The sequence below is a fragment of the Rissa tridactyla genome, chromosome 8, assembly GCF_028500815.1.
Source record: "Rissa tridactyla isolate bRisTri1 chromosome 8, bRisTri1.patW.cur.20221130, whole genome shotgun sequence".
NCBI lineage: Eukaryota > Metazoa > Chordata > Aves > Charadriiformes > Laridae > Rissa > Rissa tridactyla.
The window spans coordinates 5191316-5213164 of record NC_071473.1 but is presented as its reverse complement, the minus strand read 5'-3'; the positions used below and the strand labels follow the sequence as shown (position 1 = coordinate 5213164).

The 21849-nt window shown below is 55.1% G+C and overlaps 1 protein-coding gene across 2 annotated transcripts in view; it reads right to left on the bottom strand.

Annotated features, from left to right (window-relative positions):
• MPRIP (myosin phosphatase Rho interacting protein) overlaps nucleotides 1-21849 on the bottom strand; it is an 85551-nt gene that overhangs the window by 25090 nt on the left and 38612 nt on the right. The window contains exons 5-13 of one of the 2 annotated variants that reach the window (XM_054210718.1): nucleotides 20035-20119; nucleotides 15298-15508; nucleotides 13803-14319; nucleotides 7630-7771; nucleotides 6962-7078; nucleotides 4889-4945; nucleotides 3460-3528; nucleotides 3163-3252; nucleotides 2620-2729 (exon numbers count right to left, since the gene is read on the bottom strand). In XM_054210718.1, the coding sequence (XP_054066693.1) occupies nucleotides 2620-2729; nucleotides 3163-3252; nucleotides 3460-3528; nucleotides 4889-4945; nucleotides 6962-7078; nucleotides 7630-7771; nucleotides 13803-14319; nucleotides 15298-15508; nucleotides 20035-20119 (1398 nt within the window). The remainder of the gene's footprint in view (nucleotides 1-2619; nucleotides 2730-3162; nucleotides 3253-3459; nucleotides 3529-4888; nucleotides 4946-6961; nucleotides 7079-7629; nucleotides 7772-13802; nucleotides 14320-15297; nucleotides 15509-20034; nucleotides 20120-21849) is intronic. The other variant, XM_054210717.1, reaches the window with a different exon arrangement.

Genomic DNA, 21849 nt, shown 5'->3' with positions numbered 1-21849 from the left:
AAAGGGGGTCCTGGGGCCCCTTGGATGTTGTTAGGAGACAGAAATGATGCTGCTCTAAATGCTACGTGGAAGAATCTCGGCATTTCTAGAGGTGATATCTCTTGCGAGCTCATTTCTCTTCTGCTGCTTTCCAAAGGGCATGGGATATGTGTCAGGGAGCAGAGGGACGGCCGCTGGGAACCGAGTTAAGAGACTCAGAAGACCGACCTGAAGTTTCTCATTTAATCTCCCGCAAGTGCCCCATGGCTATTAATTCCGCTCAAGCATTTCGCATCTCCTCCATCCCAGACAAATTAATTCACACCACATAGGAGGGGGAGTCTTTGCCTCACAGTGGTATTTATAGGTCAAAACAAAAAATTTTTTTTAAAATATGGGTGGCTGTGGGAACGCTGCAAGCTGCGGGCTGAGCACGCTGCGGCAGCGTGCGAGAAGCACACGAAGGCTGCGGGGAACCGGGGGGGCACTGGGGAACTCGGCCTCACCGGGGCTGCGAGCTGAACAAGGACCCAGTGCTGAAGCGGCCACCTTCTTTATCTGCACGGTCATCGTTAGCAGCGTAATTAGTGCCTCTGCAGATTGCAGGGCACTGCTGAGGGCAGGGAGCGGTGCAGCACCTGACACACGCAGCAATATAAACAGTAATTAGGACTTGAGTAACCCAGAAAACGGGTGTTTGGCTCAGTGGAGACATGGCAGTGGGTTAACGAGACCCAGGGGAGGGCTGCAGGAGCGTGCGGAGTCGGACTAGCCCCAGGGACGGGGCAAACACCGCTGCCCTCCTGGCACAGCCGAGCATCCAGGCTAATGTCCCTCCAACGCCCCGGTCACGCTGTGCAGATGTTTGCCACCTCAGCCTTTGGCAGTCTGTCCTTTGGCTTTCCAGCAGCCGCATCCACAAGCCGCTCCCCGGGTGCGGATGTTAACGCCGTGCCCGAAGCCAGGCGGGACGGGCTGGGACACCCCGTGCAGCCACGCACCACGGCAAAGGGCTTGCGAGCAGGCAGCGGGCGAACACAGCCCCGCTTCACGGGCGGCACAGCCCTTCGGCCAACTTCTCAGCAAGGTGACTAACCCACGCCAGAGCCTACCCCAGCCGACACCAGCTCGGTGGAAAATGACAGAAGCGCACCTATAATTCCCTTTTCCCCAGCTCAAGGTTGAGATTCCCCGTCTATTTATGCAGCGTAACAAGTTACTGCCCAACCGGTACCTGCGCTTGGACCCTCTCACCAGGGTAAGCCGAGTCAAACGACTTCACGTGGGCTCAGAATAGATGCAGAGCACAGAACGACCGTGCTGCAGTAACCTGTTAGGCTATAAATATCTCTGGCTCTTTAAAGGCTGAGAGGTCTCCTCAAATTTCCTTGGTCTTCATCTTCATATCTAGTCACATCGGAAGATACCAGTGTGGGGAAACCAAGTGTCAAGACCAGGTTGCTTCTTCCCTTCTCTCTGGCTTTTATTTAAAGAAAAAAAAAAAAAGGGGGAGGAAAAAAAAGAAAAGAAAGAAAAATAAATGGAAACTGCAGGACTTCCCATCCGAGGTGCAGAAAAGGAGGAGCATGCAGTGAATCACGAGATATACAAACCACAAAACGTTAATACAGGAGAGAACACAGTTTTCCAACCTGGGCTTCAGCACGGATAGTTTCAAAGAGAAGTTTTTCCTGGGATTGCATGGAAATCAAACATACACAGGAGTGAGGAGAGAGGTGGCTTCCCCGAGACCCCCGCGAGATCCACCAGAGCTCGGGCAGGGCTGGGAAATGGTGGCCGAGTGCCAAGCGGGATGGGGAAGGAGAGGCTGGAGCATCTCCAGGTCAACAGCACCCGGTGGTAAGAGCCATTCCATCAATGTGAGGACAAACCTGGCAAAAACCTGCTTGCTGCAGCTACAGTAAGGACAGGAGACGGAGTTAATGGTGCGGCCGTGTCCACGAAGCCTGTAAGAGGTGGCCCGTAGGAGTGTGGCTGGCGCCGTTAGCTGTGAGGAGGTCAAACACCCTTTACCCGCAGCCACAAGCGCTCACAGAAGGTACTCTGTGAAGCGGGGGGGTCCCTTCCTCTGGCACTGATGGCAGGAGGAGACGCGAGCGTCACTAATGCGTAAGGGGAATGAGCTGCGGCAGCTATCTGGAAGATCAGAAGAGGAGGGAAGACTATTTGCTGGCTGGAGTTTAAAATATATCAGAGCCAAACAGCTTCTAAATTGAACCCTGGGCTCGTGCTGCCGTGACCCACGGCGGGGATGGGCAGCTCGTGCTGAACAGTAGCCAGAGGAAAGGGGGAACCCAGCACAACTGAATCCAAGTGGTTTCACAATACCTGGTGGGAATCCAGAGGAGCCTTGATATAGGAACAGTATTTCATATTCCTATGCACAAATTAAAGCCACATTTTTCAACCCTCTTTGAAATCTGCGCGCGTAAGAGTAACTCAGCCTATCAGCATCCCCACAAAGCGTATCCAAATTAAGCCCAGAGAGAGTGATGTGAGAAAGAGCCGCGGCTTCCAGGAGCGGACAGGCTCAGAAAGAGGAAAGAAAGGGGATAAAGGAAGAGTTACTCCAGCACAGCAAACCAGACACTGCAGGGGCTGCCAAACTCCCCCCTTTACCTTGTTACATCGGGAGCCGTGGTGGGGCGAACGTGCTTCATGATGGTCTGGATCCAGTTGCGGCGAATGCCCGACGTCATGGCGGAGAGGGTGAATTCCCCTTCCTTTGTCTAGGGAGAGAGGAGGAACTGGCTCAAAGCAGCTGATTGCACCCACCGGCACCTTCCCACACCCCCCAATACCACCCAGCACCCAGCCCCGGGCACTGCTTGCCGGCCACGCGGAGGTCGCACCCAGCCCCTCCATCTCCCAACAGGCTCCCGGTGGGAATGAACATTTCTCAGTCATCAGGCTGATGTTGCCACAGCTGAGACCCTCAGCCTGAGACAAAACCTTCCCTTTCCCCTCCACTTTTTGGAAACCAAAAAACTGTCTCTTAGACCCAAGGCGACAGCTTTCCGGAGCGCAGCAGGGGATGCAGGGCAGCCTCTTTTAGGTGTTTCCCTCGCCACAGATGAGCATCCTCAAGCAGCAGCTTAGGTATGAGCAGTCCCATCCGTCGTCCCGCAGCCAGACTCTTCCTCCTCCCCACTTTTTACTTACGTGGATCTGGAAGCCGTAGTTTCGCTGAACCGGGTACTCAGTAACATCATAGCACGTGGATAAATCGATTTCTCCATCCAGGTCAGCTGCCTGGAGAGGGAAGAGGTAAAATAAGCCATAACGTTTTGCACCCCCAAAGCACGGTGGGCTCGCAGGGAAGCACGCAGCAGGTCCTCAAGAAGCACAAAGTCCTGAAGAGCAATGCTCTAGGACCTTGGCATCTGCAAAGACAACCTGCCACGGCCAGTTTGGGAGCACCTGGGGCTCCCCCTGAACGCCGATGGGGAAGACATTTACCTCCTCCGCCACGGAATCCCGGTAGTATCTCAGGCTCTGGTCGGTCAGCACAAACCAGTGCTTCTTCCACTAGGAAACAACCAAGATGGGGCAGTTACAATCCTGCTCCTTCCCCGCCAGAGGAGCTTGGGCAGCTCGTCACAGGTCACCCGGCAGAGGCAGCTCGCAGCCTCTCCCCTCCCAGCTCCACACTCGGCTTTGCCGAGAAGCCCTCCTGGGGGGAAGGGGAAACCCGAACAGGCAGCGATGCAAGGGCCACCGTGATGGTTTGCCCCACCAGGACACTGATTTCCCCAGCGCTGCTGCACCGGCAGAGAGCCGGACCCTCAGCGGCACCAACCCTGCGTGTGACGGTGAAACACCGTGAGAGCCACAGGGGCAGTCGGAGCCTTCCCATTAGCTCCACTGGCAGGACGATGCTTTTAGTGGCTGCACTTAAAGCCTTGGAGGGACCATTTTTTAATAAAAAAAAGCAGTAAAACATTCATGTTTTATCTGCAGTATCTAGAAATTGAGTTGGAGCCTATTCCTGGCCCTTGCTCTATACAAATACGCCTTCTGCACGCTCCCAGCGAGGCAGAGGCTTACCCAAGGCAGCTTTCAGTTAACAAAGCACTCGCTCCGGCAGCCGATTCCCCCTCTGGCTACCTACAGACGTGCCCCAGGGCCCAACACACCAGCAGGTACCCGCAGCAGAGCCCAGGACACGGCGCTCACAGCCGTGGGCGAGTCGCCTTCATTTTCCCTTGACAGGCTGAGCGGGAGGGAAGGAAATCCAGGGAAGGGACAAACAGCCACGGGCACCCATGCTGCATCAGTGCGCATCTCTAAGGGTCCAAGAGCAGCATGTCCCACATCCCTCCAGGAACGGACAGGAGGAAAGTGGCAGCGGCTGCTTCCCTGAGTGCCAACTCAAAGGCATTTATTTCTTTCTTGGCCTTGCCATTTCCCCAGAGCTCAGGAGACTTTATCCGAGGCTCATTACTGATGCCAAAGAGGCTGCTGGGTCACAAGGGAGATGAGACTAATAGAGAACGGGAACACGAAACCAGTGCTGCTATCCAAGCTGCCCCAGCTCCCTAGAAACCCAGGATACAATCCCCAGCTGTGGGGCTTTGAAACCTCCCCAGGACAGAACACCAGCTATTCCCGCTCCGAGACAAACACCGTTTGCACAGGGCTCTAACACAACCACTGCCGCCTGTACCAATTCCCCGTCGCTGCTCTGCCCAACATCTGGTTTCTCCCATCTGGAGCAGGGCCCATGCTGATCTACCCGGCAAGGACATTGGGGCTTTGTCACCACCAAGAGCAGCCCCATGCACAGTCTGCACAGCCGGGACATCGGAATGAACGTCGGCTGCCAGAAACTGGGATTGACTGCGGCACGGAAGACCGACACGAAGGTCAGAGCTTCCCCCGGACTCACCTGCCCGTCCTCATACTGCTTTGTCAACCAGCCCTTCTTGAAGTTCAGCAGGTCGGGCTGCAAGAAAGGAGAGAGGCGATCAGAGGGAGGGGTGGAAGCGTCCGCGCCCAGCCGGGGAGCAGGCAACAGCAGTGGCTTGATACAACACAGCGCAGAAATAAAAGAGACCAGCAACAGTTAAATCAGATCATTATATTGCGTGGAGCTAAACATTTGCTCCCAGGCAGAACACAGACCTGCTGTATGGTCTATTCAGGCTGTCCCTTTCCTCGCATTTCTCTTGTAATTTCCTACTGCAACACCAGCATTACAGAGGAAGGAGAAGCAAGGAATTAGCAAGACTGCAGGCAGTTTTGTCCTTCTATTATATATTACGAAAGAAAAGCTATGTGCTATTGATGCTGCAGGGTTCAAAACAAGGCTGAGTTCCCAAGGCTGGAAATACAGGGAATCCCAGCACTGCACCACCCAAACGCCAACATGCTCTTTCCTCCAAAGCGGGTGCATGGGGGTCTTGAAGCTCTGAGAAAAGCAACCGTGACAGTGCGGGATTAACTCCCGCCAGCCCTTTGCAGGGAAGGATGTGGTGGGAATGCCTTGGCTCCCTCGAGGCTGAGCTCCTCCAGCTGCTCCACGTGCTGCAGAGTGGAGGAGGAAAGGAGAGCTGTGCGGGAAATGCAGCTGTAGCATCTGAAATGGGCCACAGCAAAGGGAGCAATGGAAAATTGGGGTCTGGAAGCCTATTCCATCAAATTTATGCTGTGGGACGGCACAACCCACATTTGGGCGCTGCCACGGTGGCGGGAACCCAGCCCCGCTCCACAAAAACACAGGGGCGAGTAAATGCCACCTTGCCCTTCCCAAACGCCTAGAGAATGGGAGGAGGGGGCGGACAGATGCTGGCCTGAGCAGCCCTGGCTGCGATGTGGCTGCAGGCAATAAAACCACTGCAGCGAGACACTATAGAAGCACCCAGAGTGGGAAGGTTTGTCCTGCACGTCCCGCTCCTCCACGGAAACCCCTCTGCTTTCCTCCGAGTGCTCGGCAGGCAGGAGAGCACAGACTTTGCCCAAAGCTGCAAAGCTGCTGAAGCACAAAAAGTTTGAGACTAGCTGCTACTGACGTGTGAACACATTAGAAACCAAAAAAACCCGAGATGAAGCACTTGATGGAAGAGACAACCCACACAGTGCAAGCCACAGCTCTGCTGTAACCAACTGAGCCTAACAAGGGATGAATTCTCCCCGCCTTTCCTCCTGACGGATAACCGATCTGATCTGACACAGTGAACCCGATGGGCAGGGGAGACTCTTGCAATCACAGCTGCAAGCCTGCAGGTGTGCAGGTTTCATAGCAGGAGTGGCACAAGAAAGGTGTATTTAGTGCAAGGAAAAGGTTTTCTTCCCACTGACTGCATGATTTTCTTGCCTTCATCAGAGGACGTGCATCGTCACTTAATGTGCACTTCTTGCACCTTTTTATTACCACCAAGAATTTAAAAATCACTCTTGTGGTTCTCAAGTCTACAGGAAAAGCTACTACAGAAACACTAAGCTACTGAATTCTTCTGAGAAGTCCTTGAATAGAAGCTGTCTACCCACAAGAAAACACAGCTCGTATTTACAATGGCTGTGTAATCTTTTTGAGAGATTGGCAAGTGTATTTATTTTGTTCCGACAGAAGGGTGGTGAGTAAGAAGAGAGCGTTTTTGTGTTTGTTCTGTACTGTTTGCCTCCAGGTCTGGTGAGCATTTGAAATATGCAAAGGGAGGAAAGCGCAGGAGGGCCGGTTCAGCCCTTCCTCGCAGCCTTCGTCCCACTCACGCCCACTTGCAACTGCATAAACATCACGGAAGCGGCATTAGAAAACTACGCCATGTGTTAGCTCCCCTTAACACGCCAAGTGTCAAGTGTGAAGCCAAATCACTGAAACCTGCTCCGAACCCAAGCGTATCCTATGTCCTACGTGCTGGCTACGGGGAAAGCAGCAGACAGTTCAGTTTTCACTGGACCTGCCTGGCAAGGGCCTCTCACGTCCTCCCCCAAGGCAGAGGACACGGCCATGGTGGCTCACCGTCATAGAGGACTCGGTGGACCTTCTGTCCAGCGACTTTGCCCGGCGATGCGGGGACAGAGGAGACGCAGACACATCCAGGATGGAGCCCACAGCTGCGCCTTCGCAAGTGAAGTCCTGTGTAAACAAGGTTAGCCCAGATCAGCGCAGGAACTAGGACGGTGAGTCCCACTCTCTTGGCTCATGGCATAAAAATCCACATATTTAAGGGGCATCTCGGGCTCAGAACAAGTGTCATTTCATTGGCAATACACTTTTTTTGGTCCTCTCAGGCATTAATTTGTTCCCGATATATCTAAGCGTATCTGGGACTCTCAAGACTGTCTGCATCTTTTGTTACTTCACTCCATCCTGATGTGTCCTGCCATGCCAGATCTGAAGTTTCCCTCTTTCTATGTGGGAGGAAGGAGAGAAGACAGCCTGATTTTCCACTCCGCTCTGCAGCCGGGCCAAGGGAGCAGAGCGGCAAGCAGCAAACTGCACCGACTGAGCGCACACGGCGGTTTGGCTCCTGCAAGAGCCCGCCTGCGACTCCTGATCCCCTGCTCCACACAGGGACAATCCCTGGAGCTGAACCCTACAGCTGAACCCTATAGCTAACCCCTCTGTCCTGGGCTGCCGGAGCCCAGGTGCCATCCTCCAAACCCCATCACGAGACCTCAGCTTACCCGTTTCCGCGGGAAAACCCTCTTCTCGCTCCTGCCCTGCCGCGTCTCACTGGAAAGGGCAGCACTGGCCGACACGTTCGTTTCCATGTGCTCCGCGTTCTCAATATCTAATGCTTCAAATTTTTCAATTACCTGGGATCGTCTGGAAAACAGAGAGAAAGGGGAAACCAGAGCCGGTTTAAGCACAGGAACAGCAACCGCGCTGAGATGTACAATCCCACAAATTTCAGGCTGCAGAATTGCTCGACACAGCGTTCACGCACACCGGGCTTTTGGTCCCTGTTTCTCTGCAAGCTCTGGTGTGCACAAATCCAGGGCAAAACGCCCCGGTCTGACACGCGCCGTTTTACCTGCAGCCGAAGTGGGGAAAAACCTCACGCTACTCAGCTCCACAAAAATAATATCTTCCCAAATATCTAGAAAACCCTTGCAAAACCAGCAATATCTGTTTACTTGTAAATTTGACGGCCCTTTGAGAAGCGGGGATTATTGAGCAGCTTTGGTTTAAGGTTTATCTTTACTCCCTAGCGCTGCAGCCATCGACTGCGCCCCGGGCCACAGAGCAGAGACACATCAGACCAAGCTGGGGTGCAGAGGTAACGGGTACCTCCAGGTCACCCTACGTGTTCTCAGCAATAGATACCCTGCAAAAACTCAGCCCCACAAGGGTAATGTCCCCAGGATCGTACTGCGTGAGGAGTGTCTGTGGGTGCCTCCAGACAACGGGTCTGGCTCGCAGGGTGCATTTGCTGAAGAGGCAGGAGGAGATGAGGAGCACCCTGTCCAGGCACTGCAGGGATCCCCGACAAAACCCCAGGGCTCTACCCTCCTCTCAAACTGGTCTGCAAATCCGGTATGGACAGCAGGGAGCACAACTTGGGCTCTCAGACACCAACCCCGTGGCCCATCGCACCGTGGCACGCATGTCTCCGAGGACAGAGAACTATGAAGAAATGTGGATGGAGCAGGAGCCAACCCCGGACCAAACCCAAATGGGATGATCCTAAGACCGAGCAAACAACAGGCCTTTGCAGGTGGAATTAAAAGCGCCGTTTCAGCATGAAAAGCTGCTCGCTGACCCACAGGAGAGGAAATACTGGAATTTTCAAAGGACCTGCTGGTGTCTAAGTTTGCATGCCCAGGGGTTCGGGCAAGTATCAACCTCAGGTCTTTAACCAAAACCTGGGAACGTGAAGCAATAACCCGCTACCAGCACACGCCAGCTAAGTTCCAAGCTGTGAGGTTTGAAGCTCAATTTCGAGCTTTTCCCCAAAAAGCTCAATCTGGGTGGGTTCTTGACATAAAATTTGGACCCACACGTGCCACTTCTAAACTCGGGGCTGCTTGCTCCGTGTGAACCTCTAACGTGCATGAAAATCACAATGGCAACCACATGAAGGAAACAGGTTATCCAAAAGAAAACATTTTTAACACTTCCCACAAAAAGGAACAGCAGGTTAAGGACTCAAAAAAACATGAGATGTTCAGTTTTCAACCAACATTTGCACCAAATCCCGTAAATGAGACGAACGGTCTGAGCACATCACGTCCCCCGGCGGGGTGGGGACCCCCCCACACACTGCTGCTCAGAGCCAGGCTGCCAGGACCGGGCGCTGAAGCCCGCAACCAAAGAGGAAGGGACAAACGCGATGGGGAAGGCTTTGCTTTGTAAAATTCAAATGTCTCTGATGTTTTTACGGGACATCTGCTACCTCCCAGTTTGCGGACTGGGAGCAGGCGGATCCCGGGCTCGTGCAGAGCTCCCAGTCCCCCTGGGATGTTCTGCTCACGAGATGTCCGGTCACATAAACCAGCCTGCGGAGCATAAATCCACATCCTCCATTCACCAACAGAAGGGGAACTGTTTTGGAGTCACAATTTTTTAACCCTTTATACACTGGCCCAGCCTTCTCTGAGTCTCAGTTTAGGAGGGAGTAAGAGGTCCATGAATTAACATTGTCTGTGCCCTATTAGGTGAAGGCCTGAATTAAAACAAATCAGGAGGGGGGAAAAAAAAAAAAACAAAAAAAAAACCCAACCAAAAAAACGTAAAACAAAATCAAAAGCAGGTTGATTTCTCATGAAAGGGGCTGCACCACCAGGTTGTTCTACGGCTTGAGATTTGAGATGAGATGGTAGCGAAGCAGGCGAAGTAAAGGCGGACACGTCACACAGCAACACAGCAGGAGAAGGTGGAGAGCAACAAGACCTGGAAGAAAACAAGGCTGGAAAATGAATGAACAGAAGAGGAAATTATATATCTGCATCTACATACAAAACAAAATCAAAATCATTCCAGTAATTCGTCATTGAAAAAGGGAGGAGAAAAATAAATCACTGCAACCAAATCACAGCCCCAAGGGTTAATATCATCCGGATTACAGGAAAGAATCGGGGGTTTTTTTTTTTCCCATTAGCTCAACATTTCGGAGAGGTTACTGCTAGAGATCCTGGGGGGATGGGGAGGGGACGGGTTCTCCTCTCCTCCCCACCGCGCCGAGGAGCTGCTCCCTCTGACCAGCAGCTCCGCGTTGACAAAACAAGGCTGCGGACAGGTTCGAAGAAGCGTTTTAAGAGCTGCGGTGCCATTTAGTGCTTTCTCAACTACAAAGCTCATCCCAAGGAGTTCCTCGGCCATGCAGGCTGTTAATCTTTTCCAGGCCACTAAACCCGAGCTGCAGACCTCGGCTGTTAGGTGGAGGGGTGCGTGCGGTGGGAAGGAAAGCTCTAAAGACCAGCACAAGCTATCGTTAAAGTGATTTTCTTTGATTGGAAGAAAGGGCTTGTTTTCCTTGGATTCATTCGTTATTTAGCAGCAAGAAAGACAGCGAGTGTCAGGAAAAGGAAGAGGAATTTCCCCAAAAGGTCCAGAAAAATAGAAAAGGATAGTTATACAAGGAAAAAAACCAACTATATTTGGGAGAGCAGGCACTCCTCTCTAGGGGTAGAAGCAGCATTCAGAGCAGAGCCTTACATCTCAAGAAGCTCCAGAGAAAGAATTTGAGAAAGAAAAGTTTTTTAAGCAATTTCAGGCAGCTCTGCTATTTATTGAGGCTAGAAATACTCCTCAGCCCCTTGACTGCGCTCCTACAGCGGATCCGGCAGACGCCACGGCGGACTCTTGCCAGTGTGAGCAGAATGTGGGGTCAACCAGGAAAGCCGCGGTTTTACAGGCTGCAGCCCTGGAAGTGTGCAAGAAAAGCCAAGTTTGCCAACCAGAATTCCCAGTGTTCCCCAGGGAGCAGAAGGAGGCGAGTGAGACCCGCAGACCCGCAGCCGCACACCCGGAGGAGAGGCCTCCAAGTCTCTGCACCCCAAGGACTGCCCACCCGATGGTGGTCTCCTTCCCAAAGCTGCTGACACCTTCCTGAGATGTGCCAGGATTTATCCCCGCAGCTGCAGGGCCCCGCTGGAATACAGGGATCAGCATCCACGGCTGTCCCTGCAGCCCTCTCCGCTGTGATTTTGCGTGCAATACAGGCTTCAAGATTTATCCATGGGGTTTCCAAAGATCTGCTCCTGTTCTTTTGCCCTAGGGATGGGTCTGACATGGGAGACCGGAGGCTCGGCTCGACCTCTCCGGACACAGACCCTCTCCCCCAGCCCGTTGGGGGTCCCCTGCGCAGCGCCGGCAGCATGGTGCCGGCCCCGTGTGCCAGCAGAGGGAACTCGCACTCCGCCGCTCCGCCAAAATCATGGAGATTATCTCTTTTTTTTCTGATTCATGTTTCTGAGCAGCTGTGAGCTCAGACGGCGGCATAGGGCGTGGAGTTAGCGTCAGGTATAAATGGTCAACATGGAAAATTTCCAGCGCAGCCCTGGACATAAGTCATGTAATATCTCTTACTACAAGGAAACAGGACAAGGAGCCTGAAAAACAGCTTTATCTGGAGCTAAGCCTAGAGGTGCGTCACTCAGAATGCAGCACTGGGTACCTAAAATAATTCTTTTTCATCCATAGCTCTGACACTCACACTGATTTACGGTGGGTAAATGGGAAACGGGAAGAAGAGCTGAAAATACCAACAGAATCAGAGCAAGTTCACCTGGCTGCACTGAGAGATGAGAGGCCGATCTGAACGATGCCCGGCTGGTGGCTATGGGGTTGGCATGTAGGCAAGCGATTTCAGGCAAGCGTTCCCACAAGTGTTAGTGGGTTACTGAGAAAGATTCTTAGAAATGGTGTTAAACCTGGGGGAAAAATCTGACCCCGCAGCACAGAAGTGAGTTATTGTATTTGCCCAACCTCAAACAGCACAGCCTGAGCTTGGAGGAGAAAAATGAGAGGGATACGTGAACTAAGTAAACTCAAATTTAAAAAGCAGCCAAGCCAAGCTGAGCAGGGTGCTGGCGAATGTTAATTCTCTGGTGCGACGCGGGATTGTCTCTCCATGCCCTGCTGAGTCCACCCAAGCTCCGGGACACACGGTCTCTCCACCCACGCCACCCGTATGGGCCAATTCCCAGGTTACTGGAGGAGAAAACAAATGTCCCCATCCCTAAACGCCGCTTGTCCCTGCTCACAGCACATTCCTCCGGCGCCACAGGCTGCGATCCCCAGCCAAACTCTCCAGCAGATGGGGACCCCTCGCCCTATTCTCTGCCATCACCCCACTCCCAAATGCTGGACCAGGCTCACCCCTATGGGGCAGCAAGACCCCGACGCCTGGTGCAGCGCTCGCTCCTCTCCCTACACCCGTCCTGCTCTGATAAAGGCCCTGGGCTGACACAGGGGAATTTTTGCCAATACTGATAAAGCAATAAAAACCTGTTAACAGCCCCAGAAGCCCAGCTGGGCTGGGAAAAACAGACTTTCCCTGGGAAAAGGCACCCGCCAGCAGGCAATGAGTGGGGCTGACATGAAAAAAGGACAGTCTCTGGCAGCAGCATCCTCTCCTGGGCCCTGTTATCTGCCTGTAAATCTGCTCCTCCCTGTCCTCGGCTGGCACATCCCAGCTCCGTGCTGGATCCCAGTGCTGCAGGATACCCGCAGGGCTGGAGCAAGGGACTGTCGGCACCAGAGGAACATGCTGTCCTCTCATGCTGGGGCAGGCACTGGCCAGGGCGTCCTGTGCAAGAAAACCCAGCAGGGACATGATCTCACCCACACCTGAGCCAACAACACTGCACCAGTTCAGCCTGCACACCAGCCGCCACCAGCCCTTCCTCAGCCCCGTCCCCAGCCAGGGTAGCCAAGGGACCCGTGTGGCATCCTTCTCCTCCATCCTAGGGAATACCCAGTTCCCAAGGCAGAGAAAGCCAAACCCACGCTCTTCTCCTTTATTCCCAGTCCAGCACTCGCTGCGCACGCTGCCGGAGCTGGGCTGGGTTTGGGATCCTCCTGCCAACCGGCAGCACCGGCACAAAGTTGCGCCGTGCTTCCCAGCCCCGCTCCCAGCTCTCGGAAGCCAGGCTGGAAAACAGTCCTTTAGGGGCTGGGAAGAAACGGAGAAGAAGCTCTTGCTGAAACCGTGCGAGAGAGAACATGCCTGGAGGAAAACCAGGGCAAGAAAATCAGACTGGCAGGCGGCCCTCTCGCCCGGGGCTTGTCTCCCGGTTTGCTCTGCTGCCCTCGCCGCACAAATGCGTCTCTCCCAGGGCAAGTCGAGCCCATCCTTGGCCTCGCCCGGAGAGCAGCAGGCACGCCGGTGCACGGCGCAGGCGGGCGTGTGGACACCCTCCCCGTCCTCCTCCGCACTAAGCTGTTTTGCAGCCCGCTGCGCCCTGCCTCGGCGCTGCACCCGCCTCTCCTCTCCCAGATTAATGCCGTGACATTTTGAAACCTCTCTCAGCTCATTAGGCAGTTGCGTAACGCGCCCGGCACTAACACCATTTAGAGAGCTAACCTAATTAATGGTGCCAGCTGCCAGCGTGTGCCGTGCCGGGGAGGGGACGGGGAGGGTGGGCTTCCTTGCCAATACAGCCACCGAACGTCACCCACCTCAGCCAGCTGCCCCCAGAGCAGCCAGGCAGGGTGACACCTGCCCGCTGGCACTACTGAGGACATCCCATGGCCTGGTCGCTGTGGATGGGCATCCCTAAACCCAGGACAACTGGAATACAAAGGGGCTTCATCCTGCAAACAGCACCTGCTCCGTCCAGGGCCGTGGCAGGGACCCACTCTCGCTGCTGTGGCAAGCATGCAAGGAGGAGATTAGCCACTCATCCCTTACCTTCTCTCATTGCCAAAGAGCCGGGCCACTTCTTCTCTCCCAGGGCTACGGGCCCGGGTTCTCCGCTCTAGCCGCTTCCTCTCCACCTGGAAGGCCTCACGATTACTGATCCTAATGGCCTTGGGAACGTCGGCCAGGGTGGTGTATTGCCGGCTGGCTTTAAAAGAAAGGGGACGCCCCGATTTTTCAGCTCCCCTTCCTACATCTCTGCTGCTGGAGTCCTTGTGCATGGGGCAACTGCTCTTCGAGTCCAAGGAGTTCAGAGAGAAGCTGTGAATCATTCGGTCGCCTGATCGGGTACCTGGGGAAGGAAAGGGCTGGGCATGCTCCTGCGAGGGCGATTTGGGATAACTGTACCTGTTGTTCGGGGTGCTGGGGCTGGGCGGGCTCGGCGGGGGCGGCAGCTGCTGCTCTTCCAGCTTCGAATCTTGTTTGGTCTTCTCCAAGGAAAAGTACCCGCTCTCCACACGCGTCTTCCGCCCACAGTCTATCCGGTCTCCGTTCATGGAGCTCTCGTCTAAAGGACAGAGAAGTCACCGTGTTTGGTTTCAAGTCCAAGTTCTGCTTTTAACAAAACATACCCTCGTTCCCCCCAGGACGAGAGCAGAGACAGTCTGGGCCCCAGCCCCACGCTGTGCCACCTCTTGCACCCCTGGCTTTTCCGCCCTGACCACCCTTCATGCCAGTGGGGATGGTGGAATGGTCTGCAGGGAACGGGGCATGCGGGTCCAACCCTTGGGTTGGGCTTGCGTGGATGAAAGACCTAAACCTTCAAACCAAGAAATGGACGGCTGCAGACACTGCTCTGCACCCCTTTCCATCCCTGTCCTTCCCAGCCCGGCATCGACCACAGCTCCATGGGCACAAGGTGATGGACACCTCGCTCCTGGCAGCCGGGACGGGGTGGGAAGCATCCCCTATCCGAGCGGGCAGATAAAGGAAATGGCTGCAGCGCGTGGGACATGTCCACGGCCCCGGCAGGAAGAGTCCCCAGCCCATATTGTTCCAGGGAGAACAACGCTGTGGCCACGGTGCCTTCCAGGGACTCATCGGGGAGACCAAACGTAAACAGGGCCCTGACGCAGGGGACGGAGGAGGAAGCGGCGCTCAGGGCCTGGCAGTCCCGACAGCCGGGCTGAGCGCAGCGTGGCCCCGCACCCTCCGGGTGCCCAAGGCAGGGATGTGGAGGGGCTAAAAAAGGCGTTTTCCCCCTCATTTTGCCCCCAGCAGAAGGGCAACATCTCCTTGCCAGGGCAGGACTCGGCCCCACGCTGTGATTTTCCAGCATGTGATGCGAATTCTTTCCTTCCTGAACTCCAGCCTGTAATGCTTCACTCCGGTCCCTGCAGAGCAGGGACGACGTCTGCCTCCCCCCCCTTGCTGGGAGAACCGAACCCATGGAAAACTTTTCCCTGCACGATGTTTTTTTGCCAGCTCAGCTGCATGAACCGAGTCACCGCAGCATCACACCAGTTCTGGCACCCCCGTCCCTCACCTTCCTTGCTGTCCAGCACAGGATCCTTGAGGGAGCTGGCAGCCCCGGCCTGGCCTTGCACCGGGCTCTGTGCTGGGCTGATGCCGCCGCCTCCGTCCGTTTGGTCTTTGCCCCTCATTTCTTCCTGCCAAAGCGTCGACTTGGTGGCAGGGACCTTCTCCGCACTGGGGATGTTGCTGCTGGTCACGGCCATCTTAGCAGGACCGGGCTCCTAAAGAGAACGGAGAAGACAGCGGGTTTAGAGGGGTTTGTCCCAGCTCCTCACCCAGGGTCCCCGTCAGGCTGTCCCCGGAGGTGTGCATCCCACATGGTGCTGCCTACGACACGCGCCACGATGGGGATGGGGTTGCTCAGCCGTGTGCCACTGCCACATTCCCAGGGGGACAAGCTCGCAGGAGGAAACCCTGCCCCAGGGCAGCGCGGTGGCGGGGATGGGTCAGGACTTCCTCGGCCAAACGGACCATCACTGCTCTTGCAGCGAGAGAGCAAACGTCCCTCGCCGTCCCTCTCCGGGGAGGGCTCCCAAAACCAGCTGCACCTCCCCACACATCCAGCTGGGAAAATATCCAAAGCAAAGGCGAGCCGACAAACGAAGGAGACCTTTGGCCAGGCGCTGCGGCAGTGGAGGGGCTCGCTGGCTTTGTTTTTGGATAGGAACTGCCCCTCCTGGCATGGCGCACAGGACGCTGCGGCCACCGACACCTGACTCTTTGGGAAAAGCTCATTTTGAGCTCACACAGCTCAGTCCTGAGCAGAGCAAAGCCCCGGCTCTTCCCCGGCATTCAGGGTCCCGTGTGGCTCCGCTTACATTCCAGCACATCAGCTCTTCCCCAAAAGCTGCCCAGTGCACACGTGAGGCTCTGCACCCGAATTCCCGTGCAACGCCGCAGACCCGCAGAGAAACAGGTCTGTTGAGTCCTGACTCGCGGTGAACCTGGAAATGCTCCCCTCACCTGCGCCAACACCGGGTTTGGGGTGACAGCGCACCCTCTGTAACTGACGCCAATGAACACAGCATCCCCCATTTCCCTCTGCAAGTCCCCGGTCCTTCTGCGCATCCCCGGTCCTTCCCTCTGTGGGCTGGCTCACGGGCAGCCGCTGCCTTTCGCAAATACAGACCAACATCAGGCTTCTCTCCCGGGTCCCATCTGCCAGGACTGAATTTTCTCAGTGTTATAACTAATGTTTAAAAAAAAAAAAAAAAGAAACCAAGCTAAAGGACACGGGATGGAGGAGAAAATTAACTCCTTGCCACCAGCAGCCATGTTGTTTGTCACATCTGGTTTGCTTTGGGCCACTGATAAAAAAAGAATAAAACCCAACCAGCGCCGTCTTCCTCCCGGGTGCTTCGTCTACCTAACAGGCTGCTTGTCTTAAAAAGGGAATACAACATCGCATTGAGCTTTATGCTATTTTAAAACAATACCCATCATCTTAAATGCTTCTCTAGCTAATGAGGGGCTCTGGAGCCCATCCGATGGCGATGCCATTTTGGTGGCCGCGGCCCAGGCAGCCCAGGTTCGACGCATGCCCCAGAAGAGGCAGCAGCTCCCACAACTCGTTTAGGGTTTGGCTTTGTTCGCTAGCAGATGTTTTGCTGTTGTCGTATTAAGCTTCTGCTTTAGCAGATTATTTTCCTTAAAGTCACCAATAAATCAATGACAATTAACTCCCCTCCAAAGTCTCTGGATTGTGGGAAGTTTCCTGGCTGCTTGTTCCCTTTCCCCGGAGCAGGGGGAATCCAGGAGCGTCGGAGCTGGCAGCCATGGGTTGGGACACGGGCTGTGAAGAGCATCCCCTCTGTCCCCCTCCCACGTCAGCAGAGCCACCGGGGGGGGGTTTTAGCCCTGCACCTCCAAATCTGCATTCACAGGGCTGCGCCAGGGGATCTCCCAGGGAGTGGGTCCCGGCTCCGTGCGCAGCCACAACAAGCAGCAAATGACCTCAATTTTTTAAAAAAAAAAAAAAAATCCCCTTTGGAAATTTCACTCCAAAGGAATGCGGTGTTGGAGGTAAACGATCCAGAGTTCACAGGCATCCTGCTCGAAGGGATGCTGCTGAGCAGGGGGTTGGACCAGACAATCTCCAAGGGCCCTTCCAACCTCAACCATTCTCTCCTTCATTGATCCGAAAGCTCAAAGCTAATCGCCAGCTCAGGCTACATATTTTTAATATATTCCTTACGCACACCCCCGTATAATTATTTGTAGATGTGTATTTAATTAGACAGAGATATGAGGGCCAAAAAGCAGTCTATAAGCAAGCAGAGAAATTAACTCTTTGCCGCTCAGCGGTATAAACAGTTCCAAAAAGTAGAATGTACCAAAATTGGCAAAACCGGCCTCCAGTTGAATTAACTATGTCTGGGCACGCTCTGCTTACCCGAGCCTGCCGCACCCCTGCGCAAACCCGTCCTGCAACAGAGGGCAGTGCCTCAAATCCCAGATTTCAGCCCCAAATCCTGTCTCGATTTCCCAGGTACGGCAGGAAGGCAAAGGCAGCAAGTCCAGTCTCTCCCGCTGCCTGCATCGCTCAGCCGGAGCACGGCAAAAGCTGCAAGAGAAACCTGCCCTATTTCCCCTATGACTGCAACCTGCCTGCAAAGCAAAGGTGAAAACACCTCTAGGACTGCACCTAACAACTCCTGTCCCAAAAATCTGCAGCTGGAGCGATATTCCCAGCTGCGCGTGCATTGCTCCCACCCTGGTGATCTTGCAGGGGGAAGATGCAAAACGATGGGGGGAGCTGAAAATGGCCCTGATGCCCCTGGAGCGCCTGGCTGCAGACAACCTCTGCTGTAGCACAGACATGGGAAAACTACATGGGATGAGAAAAAGCAGAAATATCCATTGGTTTACATTTTTCTTTTTAAATCACAAAGGTGTCCGTCCCTCCCTGAGAGGCTCTCAGACATGATCCACTGCCAGATTAGCGGGTGGCCGTCTTTAGAAAGAAATCAGGCTTTCTCCACCGACACACGGAGAGCGACCTGAACAGCAGCCAACTTCAGGAGAAGCCATTTCACAGAGGGGGATTCGGTGCTGATTTTCTCCCCAGCATCCTCTCTCCTTCCCTGGACCAGCTGCCTGCATTGGCAAAAATCGAGACACAGACTAAAGATGCTTCTTCTGCCTTTGCAGGTTGCTCCTGAGTGCCTGACACGGGGCAGCATCCATCGGGCAGCCGGTCCCACATGGAGGTTGGTTTTGCGTAAGTGAATTTGAGATTTTTTCTGGTGCTACAGGTCCGAGAGCGATGAGGTGGAGAGGGTGGAAGGAGGGTAGGAACCAGGATGGGGCTTGGGGCGGACCACCCGGCCGCCAGGCTCCATGCACCTGGGGAGCCCGTCCGCCCGGGGGGAGCCAGCATCCTTCCCGCAGCCGCTTCCCTTATTTGGTGCTCAGGAGCTCGGATCCTGTACGGTTTCCAAGAAGTTGCCATGGTGATGAAATGTAACCCAGAATGATGTTTTTCTGGCTCTGCGCCCCTTCTCCTCTCTGCTCCGTCCCCCTCCTGAACCCAGCCTGTATTTAGCGTTGCGCCAGGGATGGGGTGAGCATCCCTGCTCTGCTGCATCAGCCCGCTGGGGTGCCCCGACTGCGACAGCGCCCTCCCTGAGGCTTGAGGACAGGCAACTCGTAACACGCCTGCTCTTGGCCATGGATGGAGGAGACATCTTCCCTAGAGCATCACCAGAGCCAGCACTTGAGGGGCTGTGATGACTCCAGCCCTTGGCAGGGGGTGGCTCAGACCTCCAGCCTGGTGCGCAAAAAAGGATCATCTTCACCCTAATTTTTTTTCCTATTGCCCAGAAGCCTCTTTATGTGGAGTAGTGGAAACTTGACTGAAATAAACGCCATATAAAACCCACCCACGGCCCAGTTAGGACCATCCTGGGGACTTCACTGAAGGGGACCTGAAAAGCGGGACTCAGGGGAGCCCCGATGCTGTTTTCAGTCCCCCAGTGCCGCAGCCTGGCTCGGCCGCAGGAGCCCTCCCAGCTGGTCCCCTGCGGCAGCGGGACGCGCGCCCAGAGGTCAGGCAGCCTCAGGGACACGGCTGTTCTCAGCCCCGACGAGGGACGAGGGTGGCCTCGGGGTCACGTTCCCCATCTGTGGGATTCTCCCCCACTCTGGCCACGTGGGAGCCCGGCAGGAACGAGTGAGTCACGGCTGGCCCCGCTTTTTACCATTTATAGTCAAAGTGAGCACGAAGCCACTGCTGGGTCCCTGGAGAGCCCGGCTCCGGCCCCCGGAGCTCCCAGCCTGGCCCTGGCCTTTAGTATTTTCCTTTCATTCCCATTATCTCTGGGGTCATCTCAAAGGGGGTAACCGGAGCCCAATGGAATTTCATCCTGTTTCTACCGAAACGGCCCATGAATGGCCAGCACCTCTACCCGGTCCCCCAGGGGGACCACACGGCTCTGTGGCCACCGGGTGTGCAGGGCCAGTGCCACAAGACAGTGCCCAGGGGGACAAAACATGGCCCCAAAGCAGCCAGAAAAACAGCAGCAGCAGCAGCGTGTGACCCTGGGAAGTGATGACCAGGAATTAATTCACGCTGTCCTGCTGCCCTGGCTCGCCCCATCCCTCACCCTCCGGCGCAGGCAGCATCAGGGGGCCGGCAACCCGCCGGTCCGGCTGGTTTGGGGGGATCTTTTCCCAGGAGGAGAGCAATGCTGCGGCCCTGAGAGGGAGGCAAGGGACCAGGCGACAGTGTGTGACCCCCTGGGGTTACCTGGGGAGTCGGGGGCTCCACCTTCCTCTTCTTCTTCTGATTCTGCTTGTTTGTCCTCGGATAGACTATCAGCATCTCCAGCCACCTGCAGGCAGAGAAAGCAAAAGGTGAGGTCTGTGCCGAAGGGCAGCGCGCAGGGACGGGAGCAACACACGCGCTCAACCGTGGGCTGTAACGAGGCTTCCCACGGGCTGTGGACCCCAAAGCTGTTTCCCCACAACGGATGGCTCTGACCATACTGCCCAGGGAGATGCTGCCTCATCCCATCCCTCGGGCAGGCTGCCTGCAAGCTCCAGAGACGGAGCATCCGCATTTCACCCCTAACCCCAGCCTTCCCCGATTTGTAACTTGGCCATAAGCACAACCCCGAGCTGGAGCTGGGCACACGGAGCTTCTCCAACCTGATCAGGGTCAACATGGCAAACAGCACCCAGAAATCATCCCAACCAGCTTCTGGGGGAAAAATGAGGCAGGACAGGAGGGGAGGAGGGACGACGCCAGGGTGCTTTGACTCAAGCCCCGCTCACTGCAAGAGTGAGTCCATGGCCAAGGCTGATGGGGAACAGGGATTCAAGGATCCTGAAAGACAGCCGAGAGGGACAGAGCCTCCGGCAGGACCTTCCCCCTTCAGCGATGCCAACACTGCACACAAAGTGCTTTTGTCCAAGAAAGAGCAGCGTGAACTTGGCATTGAGAAGTCCATCCCCTGCACAAGTCGCTTGTTTGGGGGACCCTCCTGTGCCCTCCCACCGCAGCCTGACGACCTGCCCCTCCATCTCTGTGATCTCCACAGGGATCCATGCATCGCTGGGAAACAGCCCTGCTTCAGATGTCCCTGCTTCCCTCTCCTGTTCCCCCCACTTCACACGCCGCTGCTGTAAAGCGTTTTGAGATGACCACATCAAGTAGGTTCTGGTTAAGCAATAAATGCCAGAAGCATGCAACAAACGTTAAAACAAATTCTCCCCCGGCCGGCGAAATCTTCCTGTCGTGCTGCAACTGCAAATGAAACCCGCCTGGCTCGGACCCAGAGTGGGACTGTTTCGGGATGATTAATGCTTGCAGTCAGGAGCAAATGCACTGCTTCAAAATCCAGCGCCGGGCCAATGAACAGTAAATCAGCCCCACCTCGCTCTGCAATGCCTCTCCCTCCTGCGTGGCGGACAGGACCAGCAATAAAAGGCTGAGCTGCAAACCGGAGCGTGGGGAGAGGGAAAAGAGAGCAGGGCATGGGGGCTGGCCGTGTTTTGGGGCGTTGCCATTGCTCCTGCCTTGGCTGGAAGAGAAGAGGCAGCTCCACCCGCCACGATTCCCCCGTGCCTCTGGCACCCCGGCTCCGCAGTCGCTGCCTCCCCACCACTGCAAACAGGGCCAGAGGGGTGGCCGTGCTGCCGCAGGACAGGTCTGATGGTCCCAGGCGGTGCACGGAGTGGGAATCACCCCCGCTCATGTGTCTTGGTAGACCAGGGAAATTTCAAGGCATGAAAACACGTTTCTCATCAAAATCCTAAGCCCTTGGTAGAAAAATGCCTATTTCAACCAATATTTACCAAAATAACTACGTCACAACCAAAGAAAATGTTTGGAAATAGAAGTCATCTCAAAGAAAGCACTGACCCTGCCACTGCCAGGGCTCAGGCAAGCAGGAGATGCCATGCCTTGGGAAGAGTGGGAAAGAGCGAGTGCTTCATCCCTTTAACTTTCTGCCTAGTTTCAAATATCAACAAATTCTCGGAGGGAGGCACTGAGCTCCAGACATCCCACGTGGGAAATGCTCGCAGGTGAGCAGCAGCACCATTGCAGTCCATCGCTGCG